The following is a 26,068-nucleotide window of genomic DNA, read 5'->3' as shown; positions in this document are numbered from 1 at the left end:
GCTGCTACTTTAACTCCTTCTCTGCCGAGTCTCCGGCCAGGTTGCTGCAGGCTTTTACTCCAGCCAACAGCTACCGGCCCCTCCCAGCCCGTCCCCCCAATCTTGGCCAGCAAGTGGGATCCCCCGGGGGCCGGGTTCCCTGCATTCTCAGTGTGAACGTAGGGTCATTATTGCACATGGCGGATCTGGACCTTAAACAGGGGCTGCGGGTCGGGATTGAGGGGCACCAGCAGAGTGTGTGACGGGGGGGGGGGGGGGGGGTCGGGGGGGGGGGGGGGAGCCAGGACTGGAACAGAGGGAGTCAGGCTGGGCGGGGAACCGGGAACCCCGCCCTGAGCCCCGTTCCTGCCGGTGGCCGCGTGGAGACGAGGCTTGTTCTCTCCTGGGATGTCGACAAAGCCAGAGGTGGCCGGAGCCCCGTAGCGCAAGCGCCTGGCAGGGCCCGGGGCACAGCCCGTCACCGGGGCCCTGCCTAGTCCGGCCGGTCACCGACGGGGAGCCCGTAGGAGAACTGGCTGTGGCGTCCGCAGGCCAGGAAGCCGGCGCCATGTGCAATGCAGCACGTCCAGATCTGCAGGGGGGCAAACGGGGAACCGGATGAGCCGCTGAATGGGAGAGACGGCGGGGCGGGAGGGGGGGACAGAGCCGCCTGCGGGGGGGGGGGGGGGAGACGGAGACGGCCTAGTGACCCCCACTCGCTCTCTGCCCCAGAGTCCAGCCCCTGCGCTGAGCCGGCCGTGCTCCAAGCCAACCGTCAACTGGGGCCTTGGGCTTGGCTAACGTGGCAGCTGGTTCTGATCCGCCCCAGGTTTGGATCTGCCGGCTCTGACCAGCCCCCAGCCTGACTCTGGAGCCCTGAAAACCCAGTGGTTTTGGTGTGTCGCTGAACCCAGCCGCCCTGGCTCGCTCTGACCACCGGCTCTCTGCTGTGGGGAGTCCCCCGTGGTCCCCCTCTCTGACCAGTAGGGGGGCCCCTTAGAACCGTTGGGGGGTTCCTGGGGAGGGACATGCACGGCTGGGCAGAGAACCCCCAGAACCCAAATCCCCTCCCTGCCCCCGGGATTCTCAGCCCAGGACCCGACCCCCCAGCCCCAGAGCACAGGACCGCTCCCCGCGCCCTACCAGGTAGGCGGTGAAGGCCACGTAGGCGGCCAGCACGAAGGCCAGGGGCACGTAGTAGGCGAGGCTGCCCAGCGTGGGGATGTAGATCACCACGAAGTAGAGATTAACGGCACAGATCAGCCCGGTGATGAGGATCATCAGCAACTTCCCGACGCTGCGGAGACCAGAGCACCCGTGAGCCCAGCCCCGGCCCCCCTGCCCTCTGCCTCTCTGCCCCACTCTGCCCTGCCTCCCGCCCCCCTCTGTGACCCGCCCAGCCGAGAGGAACCACCCCCCCCAAGTCCCGAGAGGTGCCCGGGGCCCAGCCGTTTGGGGCTGGCGTCGAACGTTTTTCCGACCCCCCCAAAACACCTCCAGGTGCCGGGGTCCCGTTGCTCGTTAATTTCAGCGGGGGGGGCAGTTTTTTTGGGGGGAGGATCCAAGTGCAGGGTGCCCCGGGAAGGCTGCCTGCGCCCCAGCCATCGGCCCCCCCCCAGCCCCGCGAGATACTCACACGCCGTTGGCAAACTCTTGCATGAGCGGCCGCATGCTGGTGAAGGTGAGGACGGGGAGGACGGCGAAGGGCAGCTGCAAGGCAGAGGCAGGGTGAGAGGGGAGGGGACGCTGCCCCCTTGACGCTCGCCCTCCCGGCTGCCTGCCCCGAGCCCCCAGCACCATGCCGGGCCTCTGGGCCTCTCCCCCCCCCAGTCCCCGAACCAGCTGTGCCCGGGCTGCGGGCGGGCGTCTCACCAGGATGCTCTGCAGCACGTTGAGCAGGTCGTTCATGCCCGTCAGGTGGCTGACGTCCTTGAAGGCGGCGATGAAGACGGTGGGGAGGATGGCGAAGGAGCGGGTGAAGAGCACACGAGCAAAGCGGGACCAGCGCAGCTGCAGGAACCCCTGGGCGGATGGACACGGGGCGGGGGGGGACTGTCAGTGAGTGAGAACGCCGCCAGGCACAGGTGCTGGGGGAGAGGCCTAGCATGGGGCTCCCCTTCGGCTCAGCCCTCTACCTCAGCGGCCCCCACCGCCGGCCGTTCACTCACCCCATCTGCTCAGACCCTGCTGTCCACACAGCCCCCCCCCATCAGCCCCCCGGCAGCACCCAGCCTCGCCACTGCTTCTCTTAGGGCTCTTCACCCTCCCCAGGCCTGGGGGGCTACAGCGGGGGGAGGGGGGCCCTGGCTCACTCCCCAGGCTGGCAGCGGGCGTCCCGGCTGTGGGGGGCTGGCAGTGACTCCCGATCTCGGGGTACGACTCTCAAGTGGCCGGATTCCCCCCCCAGTGCCTGCTCCCCGGGCTGGGGCTGACACTGGGCATTATTCTCCTTAGACATCGCGTCGCTCGCGATTCGTTCCCGGCAGCCGGCGTGGCTGTGATGGGAGCGGCAGGATCGGGCCGTAAAGCCCCGAAGCATCCCGGGCTAAATAGCGACCCCCCCATCCCAGTAACACCGCCCCCCCCCCCGAGCCCCAGGATCTCAGAGAAAACCAGCTTCCCTTTCCAGGGGAACCTGCCCCTGGGTGGGGCGGGACGGTGCGGCTGCAAGGGCCACGTCCACACTAGGAACAAAGCCGTGTTTCCAGCAGACGCTAACTCCTGCGGAAGGGGGGTTAAAGCGCCTGCTTGCCTCCTCCACACTGGGCGAGTTAACGCAGGAGCCCACACGTGGTTCCACGCCTGCTTTTTAATCCCAGGGAAGGCCTGGCCAAAGCGAGGAAGGATCCTGCTCAGGGACAGCCAGGCCTGGCCCTGCCATTGCGGAGGAAACGCTTTGTGAAATGCAGAAGGCGCTGCAGGTCGGGATTGAGGGGCACCGGCAGGGTTAGGGGTGGGGGGAGCCCAGGGCTGGGCTGGCAGGGGGGCTGCAGGTCGGGATTGAGGGGCTGCTGGGACAGGGAGAACAGCTGTGTGCAGGGCTGGACGCGCAAACCTTTGCTTTGGGACAGAACTGTTTACGTCTGTGCAGTGCCCCCAGCCGGCCCTAGATGTCACTGCGACACCGGAAAGCACATTGCTCTCCTCCTGCAGCGATTACAACCCAGCCGCAAGCTCCAGACACAGAGCTCGCTTGACCCGCTGCTGAAATGCAGCCACCTCTGGGGCGGAGCGCAGCAGCCGTGCGCAACATCTCAGCCCGAGAGGTTTGAAGAGGGGAGGTGGCGGGTTGGCGTCGCCAAGGGAAAGCGCAGGGGGAGTTTTAGAGAGGCGACCTGGGTTCTGCAGACTGGAATTGGGCCGGGACACCCCCGACTCTTGCAGAAAGTTCTCGGGGGTCACAAGAGCTCAGGGTGGTGGCTGGGGACAGGCTCTCTACAGACTCAGGCAGCGCAGGGTCACAGCGAGAAGCAATAAACGTCATTGCACAAATGGAAGCTTCCGTCGTGCAGAAGCCAACGGGCCTCCGGGAAGGGCTGGGTCTGCTCCCAGCCGCGCCCCAGCCCGGCCCAGCCCCTGTCTCTCACCTCCATGACAAACTGGCCAGCGTAGGTCCCGGTCATGGTGGAACTCTGCCCCGCTGCCAGAATCCCAATGGCCCAGATATACAGAGCCACGGAACCGAAGTAGCAGCCCAGGATGACGCCCTGGAGGGAGACGGAGCAGTGCCCGGGTTAGCAGGGTCCTCCCCCGCGGGGCGGGCCTGGGTCTGCTCCCGCGCCAGGCTGACAGGTAGGGGCAGCAGGAGGCAGCCCAGCCGCGACCCCTCTGCCCGAGGGGGAACAGCACCGGCTCTCAGCTGGCAGGGAGGTGGCAGGAGGTGGGATGGGGGTACACGTGTGTGTGTGTGTGTGTCTGCGGCGGGGGGAATGGAAGGGGCCCTGACGGCTCCAGCAGGGCCCTGGGAGGGGGTGGGTTTGTGGGCACTGGGGTGCGGTGACAGGCACTGCCAGGAAAAGAGCCTGCCCTGGGAGACCCCCCCGCCCGCCCCATGGGGCTCAGGCTTTCTCTGTGCCACCGAGCCCCACATGCACCCCCCCCCCGGTGGCCCAGCCCCAGCCCCCAGGACAGGGGGGGTGTCTGTGCCCCTGACTCACCCCTTGGTAGATGTCCACGGAGACGGTCTCGTTGTTCTTGGGGAAGATGGGGGCGTAGTGGCTTACGCTGCTGTTGACGCACTGGTTGTACTGAAACACACGGGGCGGGGGGGTCTCATCGGTCAGGAGGCTGCCTGGCAAGTGAGGAATCTGGGGGGGGGCAGCGCTGGTGGGGGCCGGTGCAGGCCAGCCCTACAGTGGGCGGTGCAATCCGCTGCCCACTCCTCCCTGCCTCCCTGTCCTTAACCTTAACACCGCCCGATGGCCACATCCTCCCTCCCAGGAAGTGCAGGCAGGGTGACGCCAGCCGCTGTTCAGCGAGCACGGCAGGCGTTGGGGAAGTCCAGGGGGCCACGTGTGGGAGGGAATCCCGCCCCCCAACCCTGCCCCCAGCGGCTCGGCACTCACCACGTCCTGGTTGGTGCGGTGGTAGAAGGCCTGGCCGAAGACGGCCATGACGAAGAGGTTGATGAGGAAGGAGACGAAGAGGGCGATGCAGGACTCGATCAGGAAGTACTTGTTGGCCTCGCTCACCTCCCGCCTTTCGGAGCGCTTCACTTCACGCGTCTGGGCGGGGGGCACAGGGCGGGTCACGCAGCCCCCAGCCCGGATCCCCCGCGCCGCCGGCCACGCCAGGGCCCGGGAGAGGGCTACTGGCTCCCGGTGGGGGAGGGCAGGGTGTGGGGCACAGGCCGGGGGGGGGGGGGGGGGGCAGGAGGGGGCATGGGCTTGATGCACCAGAGCCGGGCATCTGTCTCGTGGTCCCCCCACATTCCCACCCACTCTGCCATAGACTGAGCATCGCCCACTCGTTCCCATCATCCGCCCACCGCATCCCCCAAGCTGGAGCCGGGCAACGTCGCCCCCTCTGGTGGGTTCAGGTATTGCACCCCCGGCCTCCTAATGCTGCTGGTGGCTGTGACCCCCCCCTCCGGTGAGCACCCCGGACTCCCTGCGGGTTATGGCCGAGACCCCGAGGACGAAGGGGGGAGGGCAGCTGGTTGGTGCCCACGGCGGGGCGCCCGCCCCCCCCCCGGCCTCACCTTGACCAGGGAGGAGTGGAGGTAGATGTTGTGTGGCATGATGATGGCGCCCACGATGCCCACGGCCTGCAGCAGCTCCTCCCGCCCGCAGCCGCGGCAGTAGGGGAAGAATATGCCCTTCAGCACCTCCTTCTGGTCAGGCTTTACCACCACGTACTGGGGACAGAGCAGGGGAGAGCGGGCAGAAGCTGGGTCCCGCCCGGACGCAAGGGACCCGCGGCGCCCGCTGGCAAATCCCCATGGGCCGGCCGAGGCGAGATTCCCACAGGGGCGATACAGACCCTGCCCACACCAGGTATCCCACAAAACAGCTCCCGGGGGGGGTGGGGGGGAACACCCTTCAGGCTCCACGGCCCCCCTGCTATCGATGGCCGCTGGGAAGGTCTGCCCAAGGCAAAGCGGCTCCGAGCAAGCAATCCCGGTCAGAGCTCCCATTAGTCCGGTCTCCCCCTCCCAGCTCCATGACACAGGGGTCCCTCCTGGGCTGGATGAGGTCCCGGCAGCTCCAGAACCCGTGTTCGGGCAGGGGCCATGCGCAAGAATCCTCGCCCCACCTGAAACCACGGGGGCTCTGTGCTACGACGGGCCCTCGCCAGGATGCTGGGGCCAGCAGCCCGCTCTGCAAGAAAGTCCCCGGTCTCTAACGCTCAGTTGTCACCCTGCTTAGCTTGTCAGCCAGACAAAGACCCCAGCCCAAGGCAGGAGGCAACGCGAACTCCGGCCCAGGCGAGACGAAAGACGCGCCTGTCCGCTCTCCCTCCGAACGCCCCCACGCCCAGCAGAGACGTCCCTCCTGGCTCCAACAGCGCCCTGGGCACAGAGATTTCTCTTTGACCCTCCACGCCTGTGAGATCAGCTCAGAACTGCACCCGCGGCCCCGCCGCAAGGCAGACAGCTCATAGCCCCAGCTCTGCGCGCTCGCTGCGCACCCGCGCTTCCTCCAGCACCAGAAACCTAGCCGGGTTCAAGATGGAGCTAGACGCCTCTGTGAACGGGGTTATCTGCCGGGGTTGCCCGGGATATGGCCCGCGAGTATTTCTGTGCCCTGAAATCTGGGCGGCTCGTCCCCTGCCCCTACAAAAGGGCTGGGCCAGGCAGCGGGAAGAACAAAGGAGTCGGGGAATGTCTCTTTACCTCGTAGCCAAAGGTCACCGCCATGACAGTGATAAGGAGTCCGAAAAAGGCTTCCAGCTTCCGCAGCCCTGGAGGGGACAAGGAGAGCGGGAGAGCTCCAAGCTGCAGCCGGGCTCAGACAGGCAGCGCGAACCCAGCCCCTGGGACCAGGCGGCAGGGCCCTAAATGCACGTTTGGCTCGGGGGGCCCAGCTCTGCCCAATTGCATCCCACAGACTCAGCGACTGTAAGGCCAGGAGGGACCGTCGGGATCACCCAGGCTGCACCTCGCCGGCCACGGAACCGAGCCCACCCACGGCTGGATCAGGCCCCGAACTGGGGCTGAGTCACTGAACTCCGCAAAACTTGATTTTAAGGCTGCACGTTACAGAGAGGCCCCCCTTGGCTCTGGTTCAAACCAGCCAGTCGCCCGGGCCCCACGCTGCAGAGGAAAGAGAAAAACCCCCAGGGTCTCTGCCAGTCTGACCTGGGGAAAATTCCCTCCTGACCCCAAATATGGCCATCAGTTAGACCAGAAACCCCCCAATTTTTCCTCTCATGCCCCCTCCCCCCCAGTAATAGAATGTGTCCGCATCCCCTGGGACAGGAGCCACGAGCAGGGGCTGGCAGGCGGGGCTGGGAGCCAGGGGTCAGGAGCGGAGAGGAGCTAGGTGCAGAGAGGGGTTGAGTGGCAGTCCCTCCCGGCCTCCTCATGACAGCTGCCCTGGGCCCCGTCACACCCTCCGGACGTTCCTCTGCGCCCCCTAAGGGGGCATGCCTCACAGTCTGGGGACCACCGAGTTAGACCCTGAGCATGTGGGCAAGACCCAGCAGCTAGACACCGGGGAAAGAATTCTCCGTAATAACTCAGAGCCCATCTAGTGTCCCATCACTGGATATTTGCTGCCAGCAACTGCAGATCAGCTCCACGCCATTGTGGGCAGCCTCACATCCCGTCCCCTCCAGAAATGTGTCAAGCTCAGTTCTGAAGCCAGCTCGGTGTTTTGCCCCCACTGCTCCCCTTGGGAGGCTGTTCCAGAACTTCACTCCTCGGATGGTTAGAAACCTGCGTCTAATTTCAAGTCTAAACCTCCTGCTGGCCAGTTTATATCCATTTGTTCTTGTGTCCACACTGGCGCTGAACTTAAAATGATTCCTCTCCCTCCCGGGTATTTCTCCCTCTGATGTATTTATCGAGAGCAATCAGATCTCCCCCCAGCCTTCTCTTCATTAGGCTAAACAAGCCAAGCTCTTTGAGTCTCCTCTCATCAGGCAGGTTTTCCATTCCACGGATCATCCTAGCAGCCCTTCTCTGCACCTGTTCCAGTTTGAATTCATCTTTCTTAAACATGGGAGGGGACCAGAACTGCACACAATATTCCAGATGAGGTCTCACCAGCGCCTTGTATAACAGTGCTAACACCTCCCTGTCTCTGCTGGAAATATCTCACCTGGCGCATTAACCTTTTCCATAGCCACATCACATTGGCGGCTCATAGTCATCCTGTGATCAACCGATACACCCAGGTCCTTCTCCTCTGTCACTGCCAACTGACACGTCCCCAGCTTATAGCAGAAATTCCTGTTGTTTGTCCCTATGTGCATGACTTTGCACTATGACAGTTTTATCTCTTTCTATCACTCCTGTATTCAAGGTGGTCCAAATCTTCCTGTATGATATCCCAGTCCTCCTCCATACTGGTAATAGCTCCCGACTTTGTGTCATCCACAAATTTTATTAGCCCTCTCCCAGTTTTTGGGCCCCGGCCATTACAATCAGATTGGTCCCTTGCAGTCTGCACGGTGCAGAGATGGGCCAGGCTGTGTCAGATGCCCCCTCGCTCCGTTACGGTCTGCAGCCCTCACGGAGCAGATCTCACCGGGCCCCCTGTGTCTCCGTTCCATCCCGCTGAGCAGTTGCCTCCCGCTGACTTGGGTCCTGGCTGGGTCGATGCAGGGAGCAGGGCGGGGACTGGAGTCTTTTGTTAAACATTGAGCTGGTTTTTTAAAAGAGTCGGGGAGAGGCTGGGGCTGGGCTACAAATAGCAGCAGGCCGGGAGGATTGGCAGCGCAGATGACCACTCTGCATGAGCCACTGGGGAGGGCAGCATGAAACTGACTAGAAAGAGAGTGTGAAACTGACCAGCCTGGGAAAAAAACACCTTGCTTCAGTTCCACAGCTTCCTTACCTAGCACCCTCCATCTCAACAGGGCAGGCAGCTCCCGCAGCCCTCCCTCCCCAGCCCTTGTTAGCAGGATCTTACCGTATTTATCCAGGAAGAGGAAGAAGAGGGTGTCGATGATGGTGATGAGGACTCCGCCCCACAGCGGGATGCTAGGGGGGGAAATCACAGAGGTTAGTGCTATGACAAGGGTGGGGGCAGCTCATTCCTGACACCGCCTGGTGCTGGAATAGCCTTTTGGGAAGACAAGCAGCCCCCTTCCATTGCTAGAGGAAGGTGCGGGGAGAAGGGGGGGTTCATCCCTGCTTGTGACATGCTCAGCTGAGCTTTTGCTTGCCCAGGGACTCTGTCTCTGGTGCACAAGCATTCAGGGAAGGGGGGGTGAATCCACGCCCCCCAGATCTGGCTTTAAGAGCAGGCTGCACGGGGGCTGCTGTGACCATTCAGTCTGACCTCCCGTATAACGCAGGGGGCAGGCCTTTCCTGCATTCATTCCTGTTTGCACTGGAGCTGATCTTTCAGGAGCACATCCGATCCTGATTCAAAGATGGCCCGTGATGGAGCAGGGCTGGCGCAGGACTCTGGGTGACGGGCGACCCGGCTTTGGAGGGGTCTGGTCTGAACGCAGCCTGGTTTGGCAGCGACTAAAATCCGTCTGTGGGCCAGGCTGGGGAACACTCTGAAGGAAATCGAGGCTCAGGAGATTTTCAGGGGGATTCTGCCTGTCCCTAGAGGAAGACAACAAAGGCCGGACAAGATTCTGATGATCAGCAGAGGGCTCAGGCAGTGGTGCTATGAGTTGGCTTTGGGATGTCTGGTCACTGGGAGGCATTCATGGACACAGGACTGTTCTCCTGGGATGGATGTCACCTGAGTAGGGCGGGAAATGCACTTCTAGGCACAACTGACTAAAAGAGCTTTAAACCGGGGAGCTGGGGGAGATGGTTGGGAGATGCCCAGGTCACCTCCAGGCCTGATTTTAGCATGGAAAGGAAGGGAAATGAAGTGAGAAAGGACACAGCCGTGGGGAGCAGACTGGACATTAGGAGGAAGGGTGGTGTAGACACCAGGCTGACAGGAGCTATTGGCAGTAGAATGACTGGGCCGAATCAGGTAATGAACGTGAATGAAGCCAAACAGCAAAAATGAAGCTGTTTTACAGCAATGCGAGGAGGCTGGGTAACAACATGGAGGAACTAGAGCTACTGGTGCAGGAAGTGAAACCAGATACTGTAGGGATAACAGAAACCTGGTGGAATAGTCGTCACGACTGGTGTACAAGTATTGAAGGGTGTGTGCGTTTTAGGAAAGACAGAAATAAAGGCACAGGTGGTGGAGTAGCGTTGTGTATCGGTGATGAGGTAAACTGTAAAGAAATTAGAAGTGATGCAATGGATAAGACAGAGTCAGTCTGGGTAAAAATCACACTGGGGAAGAAAACGACTAGAGTGTCCCCTGCGATAGTGCTTGGGGTGTGCTACAGACCCCTGGGATCCGATTTGGACATGGACAGAGACCTCTTTAAGGCTTTCATGAAGTAAATACTACTGGGAACTGTGTGATTATGGGAGACTTTAACTTCCCAGGTATAGACTGGAGGACAAGTGCTAGGAGTAATAATAGGGCTCAGATTTTCCGGGATGTGACAGCTGACAGATTTCTTCACCAAATAGTTACTGACCCAACAAGAGGGGATGCCATTTTAGATTTGGTACGGGTGAGCAGTGAGGACCTCATAGAAGAGCTGGTTGTAGGGGGGCAACCTTGGTTTGAGCGACCATGAGCTAATTCAGTTCACACTAGATGGAAGGATAAACAAAGATAGATCTGTGACTAGAGTCTCTGACTTCCAAAGGGCTAACTTTAAAAAATGAAGGGATTAGTTGGGGGAGGTGGACTGGACTGAAGAACTCATGGATCGAAAGGTGGAGCAGGCTTGGAATTACTTCAAGTCAAAGTTGCAGGAGCTATTTGAAGCCTGCATCCCAAGGAAGGGGAAAAAATTCACAGGCAAGAGTTGTAGCCCAAGCTGGATGAGCAAACATCTCAGACAGGCGATGAAGAGAAAGCAGAACGCCTACAAGGAGTGGAAGTTGGGAGGGATCAGCAAGGAAAGCGACCTCTTGGAGGTCAGAACATGCAGAGACAAAGTGAGAAAGGCCAAAAGCCAAGCAGAGTTGGACCTTGCAAAGGGAATTAAAACTAATAGTCAAAGGTTCTGTAACCAGATAAACAGGAAGAAAACCAAGCAAGAAGAAGTGGAACTGAGGATGGGGTGGAGGTTAAGGATAATCTAGGCATGGCCGAATATCTGAACAAATACTTTGCCTCCGTTTTTAATGGGGCTAATGATGATCTTGGGGATAGTGGCAGGGGGCTGATGGCAATGAGGATATGGAGGTAGAAATTACCACATTCGAGGTAGAAGCCAAACACGAACAGTTCAATGGGACTAAATCGGGGGGCCGTATAATTTCCATCCAAGGATATTAAAGGAACTGGCACATGAAATTGCAAGTCCATTAGCAAGGATTTTTAATGAATCTGTAAACTCAGGGGCTGCACCGGATGACTGGAGAACTGCTAACATAGTTCCCGTTTTAAAGAAAGGGAAAAAAGGTGATCCAGGTAACCACAGGCCTGTTAGTTTGACCTCAGTGGTATGCAAGTTCTTGGAAAAAATTTTGAAAGAGAAAGTAGTTTAGGACATCGAGGTTAATGATAATTGGGATAAATACAACCTGGCTTTACAAAAGGTGGATCATGCCAGCCCAACCTGATCTCCTTTTTACAGAAGATAACAGATTTTTAGACAAAGGGATGCAGTGGATCTAATTTACCTGGATTTCAGTCAGGAGTTTGATATGGTTCCCCCTGGGGAATTATTAGTGACATTGGAAAAGCTGGGGATTGATATGAAAATTGAAAGGTGGATAAGGAACTGGTTAAAGGGGAGACTACGACGGGTCACACTGAAAGGTGAACTGTCAGGCTGGAGGGAGGTGACTAGTGGAGTTCCTCAGGGATCGGTCTTGGGACCAATCTTATTAACCTTTTTATTACTGACCTTGGCACAAAAAGTGGGAGTGTGCTAGTAAAGGGAGACCTGGAAGACCTTGTAAACTGGAGTAACAGAAATAGGATGAAATTTAATAGCAGAAAGTGCAAGGTCATGCACTTAGGGACTAATAACAAGAATTTCTGCTATTAACTGGGGACGCATCAGTTGGCAGTGACAGAAGAGGAGAAGGACCTGGGTGTATCGGTTAATCACAGGATGACTATGAGCCGCCATTGTAATGTGGCCATGAAAAAAGCTAATGCGTCCTTGGATGCATCAGACGAGGTATTTCCAGCAGAGACAGGGAGGTGTTAGCACTGTTACACAAGGCGGTGGTGAGACCTCATCCGGAATACTGTGTGCAGTTCTGGTCCCCCCTGTTTAAGAAAGATGAATTCAAACTGGAACAGGAGCAGAGAAGGGCTGCTAGGATGATCCGTGGAATGGAAAACCTGCCTTATGAGAGGAGACTCAAAGAGCTTGGGTTGTTTAGCCCAGCCAAGAGAAGGCTGGGGGGAGATCTGATTGCTCTCGATAAATACATCAGAGGGAGAAATACTAGGGAGGGAGAGGAATCATTTAAGTTCAGCGCCAGTGTGGACACAAGAACAAATGGATATAAACTGGCCAGCAGGAGCTTTAGACTTGAAATTAGAGGCAGGTTTCTAACCATCCGAGGAGTGAAGTTCTGGAACAGCCTCCCAAGGGGAGCAGTGGGGGCAAGACACCGAGCTGGCTTCAGGACTGAGCTTGGTACATTTCTGGAGGGGATGGTCTGATGGGCCAGCCTAGTTCAGCAATTGAGTGATCTGTGACTGCTGGTGCTAGACATGCCAATGGACTGTGCTGGGACATTAGATGGGGGGTTCTGAGTTACTACAGAGAATTCTTTCCAGGTGTCTGGCTGGTGAGTCTTGCTCACATGCTCAGGGTTTAGCTGATCGCCATATGTGGGGCTGGGAAGGAATTTTCCCCCAGGGCAGATTGGCAAAGGCTCTGGGGTTTTTTTCCACCTTCCTCTGCAGCACGGGGCACGGGTCACTTGTGGTGGATTCTCTGCACCTTGAAGTCTGTAAACCAGGATTTGAGGACGGCAGTAACCCCGTCCCAGGTCAGGGTCTATTATAGGAGCAGGTGGGTGAGGTTCTGTGGCCTGCGTTGTGCAGGGGATCAGACTAGATGATCACACTGGTCCCTTCTGACCTTAGCGTCTCTGAGTCTGTGAGAAGGCCCGGGACTGACTGAGCCTCAAGCTGTGTCTCTGAGCCCAGCTCTGAGATATCTCACTAATCCTGCCTGGCTCACAATCCTTTAACTGAGGTGGCAAACAGACGTGTACAGGGGGGGCCGAAGGTCCCCAGGTTCTAGGCCCGGCTCCCCTAGTGCACATGAGTATCCGTGGCTGCAGCCCGGGGGCGTTACCGGCCGGCCGAGAGGAGGCTGAAGGCGATGGCCGTCCCGATCACCTCCTGCATGTCGGAGCCGATGATGGCGACCTCGATCATGAACCAGAGCAGACAGCGCGGAACCTGCAGCAACGGGAGCCAGCACCACAATCAGGAACCAGCTGGCTGGGGCTTGGCATAGCCAGGCACCTCGGAGCCCTTTATTAAGCCAAGCAACACCCCTGGGAGGCAGGTATTATTCCCACCCTGTGAAAGCTGGGGAAACTGAGGCACAGAGCCATGCCCGGTGCCAGGCACAGGCCTGGAATAGAACCCAGGAGTCCTGGCTCCCAGTCCGCTGTTCTAACAACACACTGCCCCCTCTGAGCTGAGAACAGACCCAGGAGTCCCCCCCTCCCAGCTTCCCCAGCTCTAACCCACCAGAGCCCCTGGTGCCCCTTGCATCCGGCTGCCCTTTTGCTGCAAGTAGTCAGAGTGGGGGGGGGGGAGGGGTCAGGTCTGGCTCTCTGGGGTGGGGGGGTCATTAAGGAGTCACTGGGACCTCATGATAAACAGCCTCTCTCCTCTGGGGTATAATATGCAATTGGATCCCTCACCCACGCTTGCAGCGCGTCCTGCCGGGGGAACAGCGTCCCGCTTCCCGAGGGGTTTGTCTGGGCCTGCCGTTCATTGGCGCTAAACGGGAGCTTCGTGCGGTAACAATACACTGCGCCTAACGCTAACACCCCCCCCCCCGCTCCGGTCAGCCCTCTGGAAGGCCCTGGCGTGGGCTCGCTCTGCGTCTCAGCTTCGCCCCGCTTCCCGGGGCCGTCTGCCCAGATTAACTAGGATTCTCGCCAGCCACGTGTCCTATGGGCTCAGGGGGCCCTGCCCTGAAGTTTGTATAGTTCTCCAGGGAATGATCCGCAGGTTCTCTGAAGGGGCTGGGATAGCAGGGGGCTGCGGGGCAGGACGGAGGGGCATCGGCGCGGCTGTGTGTGCATGCATTCGTCCCGCACCGTAGCTAGCTCTGTCCAGAGCCGCCAGCCCCTCTGCCCAGCCCGTGCTCGCTGCTCTCCGGACCTCAGCAGCCAACGCTCACCTAGATCCTCCCCTGCAAGGCGAAGCTTCCGGCTACGCCCCGTGGCGCGGCCCGGCCCGGCACTCACCTTCGGGTAGTACTGGTAGCAGACCTCCCCTAGGTCCATTCCCGTGACGACGCCCAGCCGGATAGCCAGCCGCTGGCACAGCAGCCCCAGAATGGTTGCCCAGAGCAGCACCCACAGCAGCTAGGGCAGGAAAGGGACAGGCCGTCAGGGGGCAGCCCTGGCACCTACACAGCCTCTCAGCCGGGTCTCCAGGATCGAGCTCAGCACCGCCCGCCGAGATCTCAGGAGACACGAGCTACAGACCCAGCAAAGCACTGGCTGATTCACCGAAACGCGGCGGCCCTGATCCTGAGCCTGCAGGATTGGGCCCAAAGAAATCTGCTGAGGTTCAGCAAGGACCAGTGCAGAGTCCTGCACTTAGGACGGAAGAATCCCATGCACAGCTACAGACTGGGGACCGACGAGCTAGGCAGCAGCTCTGCAGAAAAGGACCTGGGGGTCACAGTGGATAAGAAGCTGGATATGAGTCAGCAGTGTGCCCTGGTTGCCAAGAAGGGTAACGGCATATTGGGCTACATTAGTAGGATCATTGCCAGCAGATGGCGGGAAGTGATTATTCCCCTCTATTTGGCACTGGTGAGGCTGCATTTGGAGTATTGTGTCCAGTTTTGGGCCCCCCACTACAACAAGGATGTGGAGAAGTTGGAGAGAGTCCAGCGGAGGGCAACAAAAATGATGAGGGGGCTGGAGCACAGGACTTATGAGGAGAGGCTGAGTGAACTGGGCTTGTTTAGTCTGCAGAAGAGAAGAGTGAGGGGGGATTTGTTAGTAGCCTTCAACTACCTGAAAGGGGGTTCCAGGGAGGATGGAGCTAGGCTGTTCTCAGTGGTGGCAGATGACAGAACAAGGAGCAATGGTCTCAAGTTGCAGTGGGGAAGGTCGAGGTTGGACATTAGGAAAAAGTTTTTCGCTAGGAGGGTGGTGAAGCACTGGAATGGGTTACCTAGGGAGGTGGTGGAATCTCCATCCTTAGAGGATTTTAAGGCCTGGCTGATTTAGTCGGGGTTGGCCCTGCTTTGAGCAGGGGATTGGACTAGACACCTCCTGGGGTCCCTTCCAACCCTCATCTGCTAGGATTCTAGGCTCCTGCCCCCGCTGGAGTCAGTGGTAAAAGTTCCATTGACTTCCCGGGGGCAGGGCCCTGCACACAGGCTGCATGGCTCCAGGAGAGCGAGGGATCGCCTGGCAGGCCAGGACGGTCCGCTCCACACCCCACAGACTTTGAACTGACCACAGCAGAGCCGGACCCCAAGGCATCCTCGCCTGCTCCTCCAGCAGACCCGCTGTGAGGAAGGAGCTGGGGGTCAGTTGTGTGGCTGGCTGGGTGCGTTGCATACACCTGCTGGCTCATTATCTTAACAGCAGCATTTGCTGCAGGATTATTACGCGTATTATGGCAGAGCCTGTGAACCCCAGCCCTGGGATCATGGCCCCATAGTGCCAGGAGCTGCACAGACGCGGAGGGGAAGGACGGCTCCCGTCCCAAAGCGCTGACAGTCTCGGTAACGGTGGATGAGCGTGGGACGGATGGGGTGGACAGATGGACGGATGAGGACAAACACCAGCGAAGTTCTAAGGACTATTCCTCCTGAGTGTGTTATTTAGGGTGGGATAAAAGGACCCACCGAGGGGCAGTGGGGGGAAGTGGCTGTCCAGAGGGTCCCTCCAGCACCTCGGCTGGGGAATCTCCCCTGGGATGGGCTGGGCGCCCCCTCGCTCAGGACAGTCGCTCTTTGACTGGAATGCACCCCCCGGCCTGGCGCTGTTCCCTGGCGCGCCCCAGATGGGCCCGGGAGGCCTTTCCCCATCTCTGCTCTGACTGCTGCGTTCACACCAGGCTGCTGGGGGGCCGGGTGCATCCTGCCTGGCTCTTGCGACACGCCGGCTGGTGGGGGCTGTGACTGGCGGGGGTGACGTCAGCACTGGATCGCTGCTGCTCCGTTTCCCCGGCGAGAAGGACCCGCCTGTGACCTGGGCGTGCTGGGGCAGCTCCTGGCTTGCTGGGCAGGTGAAGCCAGACTCAGCTTCCAGCCTGAGAATACCCCCCCGTGGGGGGTGGGGTGATCACTGTGGACCCCCAGGTCATGCACCATCTATTGGGCCCCATCCTGGCGTCAGTGGGATTGGAGGAGGCATGCTCAGAACGCCCCAGGGCGGAGCAGTGCCAAGATGCCAGCCTGGCACATCCGCCACCCCGAGAGCCGTGCTGGGTCTGTCGTGGGTAGCAGATGGAGGCTGCTTTCCTTGTCTCCCACCATGACCCAGCCCGGTGCTCTCAGCAGCCAGGTCCTAGCCCCGGGCAGCTGGAATGAGCAGTTCAAAATGCTCCTCTTCCCGGCCGACGCCAGCACAGGTGTTGCCAGCCAATGCACTCCCACCCCCCGCCATCACCCCCCCGCTCACCTTGAAGCCAGCCACGGCCCCGCACTGCAGGTCCGACTCGATGTTCCCTGGATCCAGAAAGGCAATGCTCATCAGGAACCCGGGGCCGGTGAAAGCCCAGAGTTTCCTGAAGCTGAAGCCAGGCTGTGAAATGAAAGTTGCATGGGAGATTAGGGCGGGGAGGAGTCGGGGGAAGCAGCCGTGGCGAGCCCCCCCCCACCGAGGATTGCCATGGGATACGCAGGATCTCAGGATCAGCAGGTCAGCATCCGACCCCATCCCCTACCCCAGCTGTTGGTCCACGACCCGCCCCTGGGATGACCGCAGCCGATTAAAGGAAGCTGGCTATAATGCCAGAGGCTAGGGACGGCCCCCAGCGGCCCAGCTCCTTGTCTCAGGGCACACGGAGACCCCTAATTTAACCTCGGAGGCTCCGGTGTGCGAGCGCTGGGGATGGAGGGCAGGGCAACGTGAGAGCCGGCAGAACGCACGGCCACCCGCCAGGACTGAGCCCGGCACCAGCCGCACCAGACCCGGGGCTTTGGCCCCGTGAATCGCTCCCAGACCTGTCCCGGAAGAGCCCGCTGCCGGAGCTGGCCACGACCCGGGTCTGCCCCATGCACCATGTCAGACAGGGCCTAGTCTCGATGCCCGGCCGTCCGCCCATCCCAACAGGCCCTCCTCTCACTCGGCCAGCAGGGCCTTCTGCTTTTGGGCCTGGTGAGGGGGGTTCGATCCCCGCTGCCGCTCGGTGGGGTCCGTGGTCACAGCTGCACCATGGCACAGCGCAGACGCTCCCTCCGGCGCCAGAAGGGGGTGGGCCCACTGGGGTAGCAAATCCCCCCCCTCGGGAGCGGCAGCCAGGCTGATGGATGAATTCTTCCACAGCCGAGCGGCGACTGCACTGGGGATTGGGTCGAGCTGACTATGGCGCAGGGCAAGACAAGGGAGCTACGGAGACCTACAATTTAGGTGGAGACCAGCCTGTGCGTGGCCCTGGCCCGTCACATCCACTCCTGCTTCCCTTTGCCCAACCACTGAGTTCTTTCCCTTCCTCCTGCCCCCACGCACCCCAGGTTGCCCAGTTCCTCCTTCTTAACCCTGGTGGGGCTGTCCCGGGCTGAGGTCAGCATCTCCCTGGTCTCGTGTCTCTCACTTTCCATGTCCCCAAAATGGTGCGGGCCGAGGGTTCTCCGGTCCTGACCAGAGAGTGGGGATTGGACCAGCCTGGGCGTGCCTGGGCCACCAGCACCAGCGGCTGTAGACACAGGCAGCCCCAGATCATGGCACCAAGGGCTGACTGGCCCCTGGACTCACGCCCCTCACCCCCATCAGAGGGCAGGAGATGCAGCTGGCCATGGCAAAGCTCCCCCCGGCCACCCCGTGGGAACTGCCTATGGCACCCCCTGGGTGCTCACGGAGAGATGGCCACGGGGCTCTGGCTCTCCCGTAAAGGCACGAGAGCCCAGCCTGTAGCAATGAATGGGGGGGCTGTGGGGCAAAGGGGTCTGATGGGGAAACCCCACAGAGTTACTCCCTGTCCCAGCCTCAGAGCCCATTGGGCTGGTAGGATCCATTAGTGTCCCCTAGCAGGGCAACAGGGCAGGTTTCCCACCCCTCACCCTCTGCCCAACCGTGGGGGGCAAACTCATCCTAAGGGCAGAGAGGAGCTCACGCCCCACGGCCAATTCGGTCCCCGTCCTCTCTGCTGGGACTGCCAGTCAGGAGCTGGTTAATTCCCCCTGGGATTTGCAGATTTAGCCCCTAGGACGTTGTCTGACCTTCCTCCCGCAGCTCGTGTCACCCAGAACAGCTGACAACAGCAGCACGGTAGGGGAGCAGTGTAAGGACCTGGGGGGGTCATCCCTCTCCCGGGCTGGCTTGGAGCCACCGACGGAAAGGTCAGCCCACCCCCCTGCCTGAGCCATCGGTCCCCCCGTAGAGACGGGCCAAGCTGGAAAACCCAGCATCCAAGCCCCCCTTGTCACATCTCGTCTTCCCTGCTTTTGATGGAGAATTCCTTGGAAAACCCAGAAATATGCACTGGGAGCGTCCTCAGGTCTTAACTGAAAGAGGTTGGGCTGTGAAACGTTTCACAGGGAGAACCTTTCTCCTTACTGTCTTCAAGGCATCGGAGTTAAAGGAGTGTTAAGAAAACAGAGCACTGAACAGTCTGAGTAAGAATCGCTTCCCCGCCCAGCTAAGCTGGTTTCACTTCTGCAGGGTATGTTCTGCATGCCTGCTAGTTCTCCAGTCTTCCAGGAAATATAGCGGAGATGCAAGGCCGGAATTCGTAATGTCGGAAAATGCCTTTCCCCGCCCAATTCTCAATATTGCAGGTCACCGTCCCAAGGCAGCCGCTCATTGGTACATACTCAAAACCACTCTGCACTGCTCTGTTCTCACTAGCATCTGGTCTGGAAGAAACAGAGCGAAACTCCTTCCATTTCCCCTTTCTGGCACTGGAGAAAAGCATTGTGGACATGGCTCAGACAGGGATCACAGGCCAATATGCTGCCCTGATACCCCTCGTGGGACCATGGAGACGGTGGTGGGGGGAGGGAAAAGCAAGAGTGGGGAGGCAGTGTGTCCTAGTGGTAAATGCTCAGATTCAGGCAGCAGAAGACCTAGGGCCTAGTCCTGCTTCTGACTTGCTGGGTGACCCTGGACTGGCCGCCGCACGGCTCTGTGCCTCAGTTTCCCCATCTGTAAAATGAGGATAATGCAACTTGCCACCCAGCTTCCAGAGGTAAAAAAAACGCTACTGAAGAAGTGCAGGTAATTATTATTAGTGACCAGGGATGTTCTAGCTCACGGTTACAATGCTCAGTGCTTCCACGAGGCACGGTACAGCCAGAGATCTCAAAGCACTTCAGCAAGGCCAGCCAATAGCATTAACACCACCCCCCGGGTGCAGCTGGGGAAACTGAGGCACAGAGAGGGACTGTGACTGGCTCGCAATAAAATAGAACCCAGGAGTCCTGATGACCAACGTGGTGCCCTACCGGCCTCCCCACTTCAGGTGCCTGCTCTGCTTGTGGAAGCAGCCAGCCCGCCAGCCCCAGAGACCAATGCCCTCCATGGGCGTTAATAACAGTGCAAACTGCCCCGTACGCCTCCCCACCCTGCAGCTCGTCCCGCGCCAGGCTGGGCTCATTGCCAGGGGGCCAGAGGGGAGATCAGTCCCCACGGCCGAGACACGGGTGGCACCTACCCCGCCCACATGCGGGATGGCGATCTTCTCATCCAGATACGTCTGATCCCGGCGCAGCTGCGATTCTGGGGGGTCCATGGTGCTGTAGTTCTGGCCCCTCTGATTCCGCTGTGGGGACCCGCCGCTGTCTGGGGGAGGCAAAGCAAAGGGGAATTCACCCATGTGTCCATTTCGCTCTAGCATCCTCGGGGGGGAATCCGGGGGGGGAGAGGTACCTCAGAAATTTTTCACCTGATATGCACAAGAGCACTCACCCCACAACTATGGCTTGGCTTCTGTCCTGTGGGGCTGGGCCCGGTTCCCCACCGTGCGGCCTGGCACCCGGGGTCGCAGTGCACCTCAGGCTTGGCTTGGTGGTGGTGGTGGGGCACTATGGGGCCTGTGACCCCACACGCTGGATCACAGCCCCACTCAGTTTGGGGGCCCTCTGAAACGGGGAACCCGGGGCAAACTGCTCCTTTCGCCCCCTGATCTGGGGTGCAAACGCCCCGTGGGTAACGTGCACGTGGCTGCGGGCACCGCTGGGTCCCCCTTCCTGTATCGTGCACCTCAACTGCCAGCAGCTTCCCGGGGGCGCCAGGGTGGGGAGAAATCAGCACGTCACTATCCAGTCACCTCGGGAACCAGCAAGGGGTTCTTGACATCCAGCCACAGGAGGCTGGTGTCAGGTGCCAGAGCTACTGCGGCTGACTCACACCGGCGTCGGCTCATGTGGGCCCCACTAGCATCAACCCGGGGGTACAGCAGGGGCTGGGGCCTCTCTCTGCACCAGAGGGAACATGGGGCATGCACCTAGAAGGGGGCGCCTACAAGGGACCCCCTAGGAACAAGCCACTGGGCTAGGCTGCGGCTTAGGGCTAGACCCCGCTACTGTGTGTGCCCCTGGTTTGAGGCACCTATCCCCAGGGTTGGCAGGGAACGCATAGGGTTCAATCCCAGCCCCGACTCCTCCTGTCTATTCCTTCCTCTTGCCTTCCCTCCCCGCTCCTCTGCCTGACTGCACTACCTGCTGCCCCCTCCCCGCACCCCAACAGCACAGAACCTGGAGCCGGGTTTGTCTTTAACGGAGGCGAAGGGTCTGTTAAACCAGGCGTTTGCAGGACAGACTCGTTAATCCCAGAGCAAGGGGCTGTCCGGGCAGCGCCAGGCTTGGGGGATGTTCCCGGTTATACTCTGATGGCATTAAGAGGCCGTGGGCAGGATTAAAGCCCCACCCGGTAGACCTTGTACATGGGCGTGGCAAGAGACAGTCCCAGCTCTGACAAATGCAGCGAGAGACAAGCCGGACAAAGGAAGGAGCATTGCCCCCATTTTCCAGAGGGGCACGGGGCCCCAGACTGGTAAGTGATTTGGCCGATGGTACACGGGGGGACCCGTCTTTTCAGCGTCTCGGTGTCGTGCTTCAGACACAGAACCAACCTTCCCTTCGTTCCTAGGGCAACATAAGGACAACCAAGGCCGGCTTTCAGGGTTGCTCTTGAGAATATCCACACACACAGAATCATAGAACCATAGGGCTGGCAGGGGCCTGGCGAGGTCGTCTAGTCCATTCCCCTGCACTCAGGGCAGGACCAAGTAATATCTAGACCACTCCTGACAGGTGTTTGTCTAAGCTGCTCTTAAACATCTCCAGTGATGGAGATTCCACAACAGCCTAAGGCCATTTATTGCAGTGATTAACCACCCTGACAGTCAGGAAGTTTCTCCTGATGTCCAACCTAAACCTCCCTTCCTGCAGTTTCAGCCCATTGCTTCGTGTCCTGTCCTCAGAGGCCAAGAAGAACAATTTTTCTCCCTCCCCCTTGTAACAACCTTTGATGTACTTGGAAGCTGTTATCACGTCCCCTCTCAGCCGGCTCTGCTCCAGGCTAAACAAACCCAGGTCTGTCAGTCTTGCCTCAGAGCTCGTGTTTTCTAGACCTTTCATCATGTTTGTTGCTCTTCTCTGGACTTTCTCCAATTTGTCCACATCTTTCCTGAAATGTGGCGCCCAGAACTGGACACAAGACTCCTAACCAGCACGGAGCAGAGCGGTAGAATTACTACTTGTGTCTTGCTTACAACACTCCTGCTAACACAGCCCAGAATCATGTTCGCGTTTTTTGCAGCAGCATTACACTGCTGACTCAGGTTTAGCTTGTGATCCACTCTGACCCCAGATCCCTTTCCGCAGTTCTCCTTCCTCAGCAGTCACTGCCCATTGTGTACGTGTGCAACCGACTGTTCCTTCCTAAGTGGAGCACTTCGCATTTGTCCTTATTGAATTTCATCCTATTTGCCTCAGACCAATTCTCCTGTTTGTCCAGATCATTCTGAATTATAATCCTATCCTGCAAAGCACTTGTAACCCCGCCCGGCTTGGTATCGTCCGCGAAGTTAATAAAGTGTGCTCTCTATGCCATCATCTAAATCATTGGTGAAGATATTGAACAGAACCGGACCCAGAACCGATCCCTGCAGAACCCCACTCGTTCTGCCCTTCCAGCATGACTGTGAAGCACTGAGCACTACTCTCTGGGAACGGTTTTCCAACCAGTTCTGCACCCACCTTCTAGTAGCTCCACCTAGGTTGTATTTCCCTAGTTTGTTTAAGAGAAGCTCATTCGGGACAGTATCTAAGGCCTTACTAAAGTCGAGATATACCACATCTACTGCCTCCCCCTATCCACAAGGCTTGTTATGCTGTCAATGAAAGCTAGCAGGTTGGTTTGACACGATTTGTTCTTGACAAATCTATGCTGATGGTTAATTATCACCTTATTATCTTCTAGAAATTTGCAAATTGATTGCTTAATTATTTGCTCCATTATTTCTCTGGGTACTGAAGTTAAGCTGACTGGTCTGTAACTCCCCCGGTTTTCCTTATTCCCTGTTTTGTAGCTGGGCACTATATTTGCCCATTCCAGTCTGCTGGAATCTCTCCCATCTTCCATGACTTTTCAAAGATAATCGCTAATGGCTCAGATCTCTTCCCAGTCAGCTCCTTGAGTATTCTAGGATGCATTCCATCAGGCCCTGGTGACCTGAAGACATCTAACTTGTCTAAACAACGAGAGTCCGGTAGCACTTTAAAGACTAACAAATTTAATTTCTGCAGGCATAAGCTTTCGTGGGCTGTAACCCACTTCGTCAGATGTAAGGAATAGAAATCAGAGCGGGGGTATATATATACGTCCAAGGGTAAGGAACAACAATGGGGAGGGTAGATAAAAGCAAAGTCCAGTCAGTTAGAGTAGATGAGGCCTATTCACAACCCTTGATCAGAAGGTGAGAATGTGAGAACAGTGACAATTACTTCTTGTAACGAGAGAACCATTCCAAGTCCGGGTTCAGACCCAGTCTGACTGTGTCAAGTTTGCAGATCAGTTCCAGCTCTGCAGTTTCTCTCTGAAGTCTGGTTTTGAAGTTTTTTGTAGAAGTATGGCAACTTTCACATCAGTAATTTTTAACTTGTTCCTTCCCTATTTTAGCTTCTGATCCTGCCTCGTTTTCACTGGCATTCGCTGTGTTAGACGTCCAACTGCCACCAACCTTCTTGGTGAAAACCGAAACGAAGAAGTCATTTCGCACCCCTGCCATTTCCACATTTTCTGTTATTGTTTTTCCCCCTTCATTGAGTAACAGGCCTACCCTGTCCTTGGCCTTCCTCTTGCTTCTAATGTCTTTGTAGAATGTTTTCTTGTTACCCTTTGTGTCTCTAGCTAGTTTAATCTCGTTTTGAGCCTTGGCCTTTCTAATGTTGTCCCTGCATACTTGTGTTATTTGTTTATATTCATCCTTTGTCATTTGACCTAGTTTCCACTTTTTGTAGGACTCGTTTTTGACTTCTAGATCACTGAAGAACTCCCGGTTAAGCCCGGGTGGTCTCTTGCCACACTTCCTATCTTCCTTACGCAGTGGGATAGTTTGCTCCTGTGCCCTTAATAACGTCTCTCTGAAAAGCTGCCAGCTGTCTTCCTCCCTGTTTGTCAAAATCAAATCGAGAACGGCCTCTCCCCTAGCAGCTCTCTCCACCTGCTGAAATGAAAAGCTGTCTCCAATACACTCCAAGAAGGTGTTGGATAGTCTGTGCCCTGCTGTGCTATTTTCCCAACAGATCTCGGAGTAGCTGAAGTCCCCCATCACCACCAAGTCCTGTGCTTTGGATGATTTTGTTAGTTGTTTAAAAAAAAAGCCTCATCCACCTCTTCTTCCTGGTTTGGTGTCTGTAGCAGACCCCTGCCAGGACATCACCCTCGTTTTTTACCCCTTTTATCCTTACCCAGAGACTTTCAACAAGCCTGTCTCCTATGTCCATCTTAACCTCAGTCCAAGTATGTACATTTTAATATATAAGGCAACACCCCCTCCCTTTTTTCCCTGCCTGTCCCTCCTGAGCCAGCTGTCCCCTTCGACACCAGTCTTCCAGTCATGCGTCTTATCCCGCCAAATCTCTGTGATGTCATAGCCGCGTTTATTGACTAGCGTCTCAAGTTTTCCTGCTTATTCCCCATCTTCCTCGCATTCGTATACAGACATTTAAGATACTGATTTGATTCCCCCCTCACCCCCAGTTTTGTCCTGTCTCTCCCCTACCCCTGCTCCCCCCAAATTCCAGCCCGTCTCCCAGGTCTTTTTGAGTTACCTGTGGGTTTTGGTCACCTAACCCCTTCAGACCTAGTTTAAAGCCCTCCTCACTGGGTTAGCTAGTCAGATATACATAGGCTCAGTAGAATTCTCCTTACAGGCATCTGCAAAGTTCTGGCTTTTCCCCGGCATTCCCATGGGAGCGGGACCCCTGAGTTCTTCTCCCTACCATCGGACTGGGGCTTTTGCTGGGAAGTGGGGGTCCAATGGCAGACCCCGCTTAGACGGCGAGCACCACCCAGCGCCGTGGGCACACTAGAATGGCAGCCGGCATTTCAAACGGCGGCAGGTTCAAAACGGATCAGAGGCGACAACTTTCAGACAAGGGGGATTAGCCTGAGGAACTCACCACCACAAGAAGCAACGGAGGCCAAGAACCCGGCATGATTTAAAAAGGGACGGGATATCTGTGTGGGTAACAAGCCTCCGCAGAGCAAGCCTGCTGACAAAAAAACTCCTGCTAACAGGACCTGAGCTGGTCTCTGCCTAGTAAAAGTGGGGGCACATTCTCCAACAGCTGCTATTCTGACACTTGTCCCCGGAGCAGTTGGTGCCGGCCACTGTCCGAAACAGGAGACAGGGCGAGATGGACTACGGTTTGGCCCAGTCTGACAATGCCTGTGGTTCCTATGGCTGAGAATTCATCAGTGACTATTTTAATTCACCGTTTCAGGTACTTGATCAGGACCAAGATCAGGGCCCTGCAGCAGCAGCTGCCACACAGATGCAGTGTGAGAGGCAGTCTCTGCCCCAGAGAGCCAGCAATCTACATAGACAAGCCAGCCCCCGGGGGTAGGGATGTGGGGGGGGAGGAATAAGAAGCAGAGAGATCAGAGCGGGAGAGCTGCAGGCCGTTTGGTTTCCTTCGGGTTTGGTATTTGTTTTGGGCAGGGTGTTGCTGGCAGCGGATCAGGCCAGGATCCACAGACTCCAGTGGGGCTTGGCAGTTAAGAGAAGGTCAAAGGAAGGAGGAGGGGGCATCGAAGGGGGGCAAAGGAGAGGGGGTAGGAAGGGGGACCTGGGGGCAGCTGGAGCGAGGCTGAAGGGAAGGCTAGGGCGGGGAGGGGCACACGGCTACTCAGCAGAGGGGAAGGAACGACCCAGATATTCCCCGTAGAAGGGGAACCAAAGAGAGAGAAGTGGGTGGCTCCTGGCTCCGGCTCTCAGCATCTCTCTGCGTTGGCACCGAGCGGGGAGGAAATATGGAAGGGGAACCAGCACCCGCCTGACAGGGCTCCCGGACAACCACCTGGTCACGCCGGCAAAGCAGCCCCCCCAGAGGGAGCTGCCGGGGGGGGGGGGGGAAGGTGGGGGTGCTTCCACTCAACCCCACATCCCATCGGGCTTCGAAAGACGACTTGGCCCAGGGCGGGTCCCCGCGCCCCTGTCCCTGGACACCCAGCTGGGTCCTTCCCAAGGGGACCATCACCCCCCATAGCAGGACATGTTTCCGGCAGGTGGGATCCTCCCCGCCGGGGGGGCTCTTTTCTCAGGACAGGGACACCCAATTCCCTTGCCAAGGAGCCTGGCCCCAACCCCGGCAGCAGGGCAGACCCCGGCCCGGGGCCACGGGGCTGGGCTGGAGGCAGGGACTTTCCCCTGGGGCTCGGACCGGCGGCGGGCAGCAGGGGAGCTCAGGAGCCGGTGCCGGCGACCGCGGGGGGCAGGCGGGGCCCGGGGGATGGAGGGAGACGCTCACCTGGCTCCGGGGGCGCCATGTGGGGTCCGAGCGTCCCGATCCGGGGAAGGGAGCGAGC

At 58.4% G+C, this 26,068-nt stretch overlaps 1 protein-coding gene across 1 annotated transcript; it reads right to left on the bottom strand.

Annotated features, from left to right (window-relative positions):
* Positions 1–257: 257 nt before the first annotated feature.
* On the bottom strand, positions 258–26,068 carry SLC11A1 (solute carrier family 11 member 1). Its single transcript, XM_067570054.1, has 15 exons — positions 26,011–26,068; positions 19,686–19,813; positions 16,493–16,615; positions 14,090–14,209; positions 12,958–13,064; positions 8,556–8,626; positions 6,314–6,381; positions 5,180–5,335; positions 4,545–4,703; positions 4,137–4,226; positions 3,567–3,686; positions 1,852–2,001; positions 1,616–1,689; positions 1,123–1,276; positions 258–571 (listed from the first exon to the last, which is right to left on the bottom strand). The coding sequence occupies exons 1-15, from the start codon at positions 26,027–26,029 to the stop codon at positions 473–475; spliced, it is 1,638 nt and encodes a 545-aa protein (XP_067426155.1). The 5' UTR covers positions 26,030–26,068; the 3' UTR covers positions 258–472.

The sequence above is a fragment of the Emydura macquarii genome, unplaced genomic scaffold, assembly GCF_026122565.2.
Source record: "Emydura macquarii macquarii isolate MOO-44397 ecotype Brisbane River unplaced genomic scaffold, CSIRO-AGI_Emac_v2 contig_2988, whole genome shotgun sequence".
Classification (NCBI taxonomy): Eukaryota; Metazoa; Chordata; order Testudines; family Chelidae; genus Emydura; species Emydura macquarii.
The sequence above is the reverse complement of the archived record's forward strand: the minus strand, read 5'-3'. Positions and strand labels throughout refer to the sequence as shown.

Coding starts and splice junctions, on each gene's coding strand:
- SLC11A1 (XM_067570054.1), bottom strand. Junction 2,002..3,566: donor CTGGCCAGTTTGTCATGGAG/GTGAGAGACAGG, acceptor CCATCCGCCCAG/GGGTTCCTGCAGCTGCGCTG. Junction 572..1,122: donor TGGCCTTCACCGCCTACCTG/GTAGGGCGCGGG, acceptor GCCCCCCTGCAG/ATCTGGACGTGCTGCATTGC.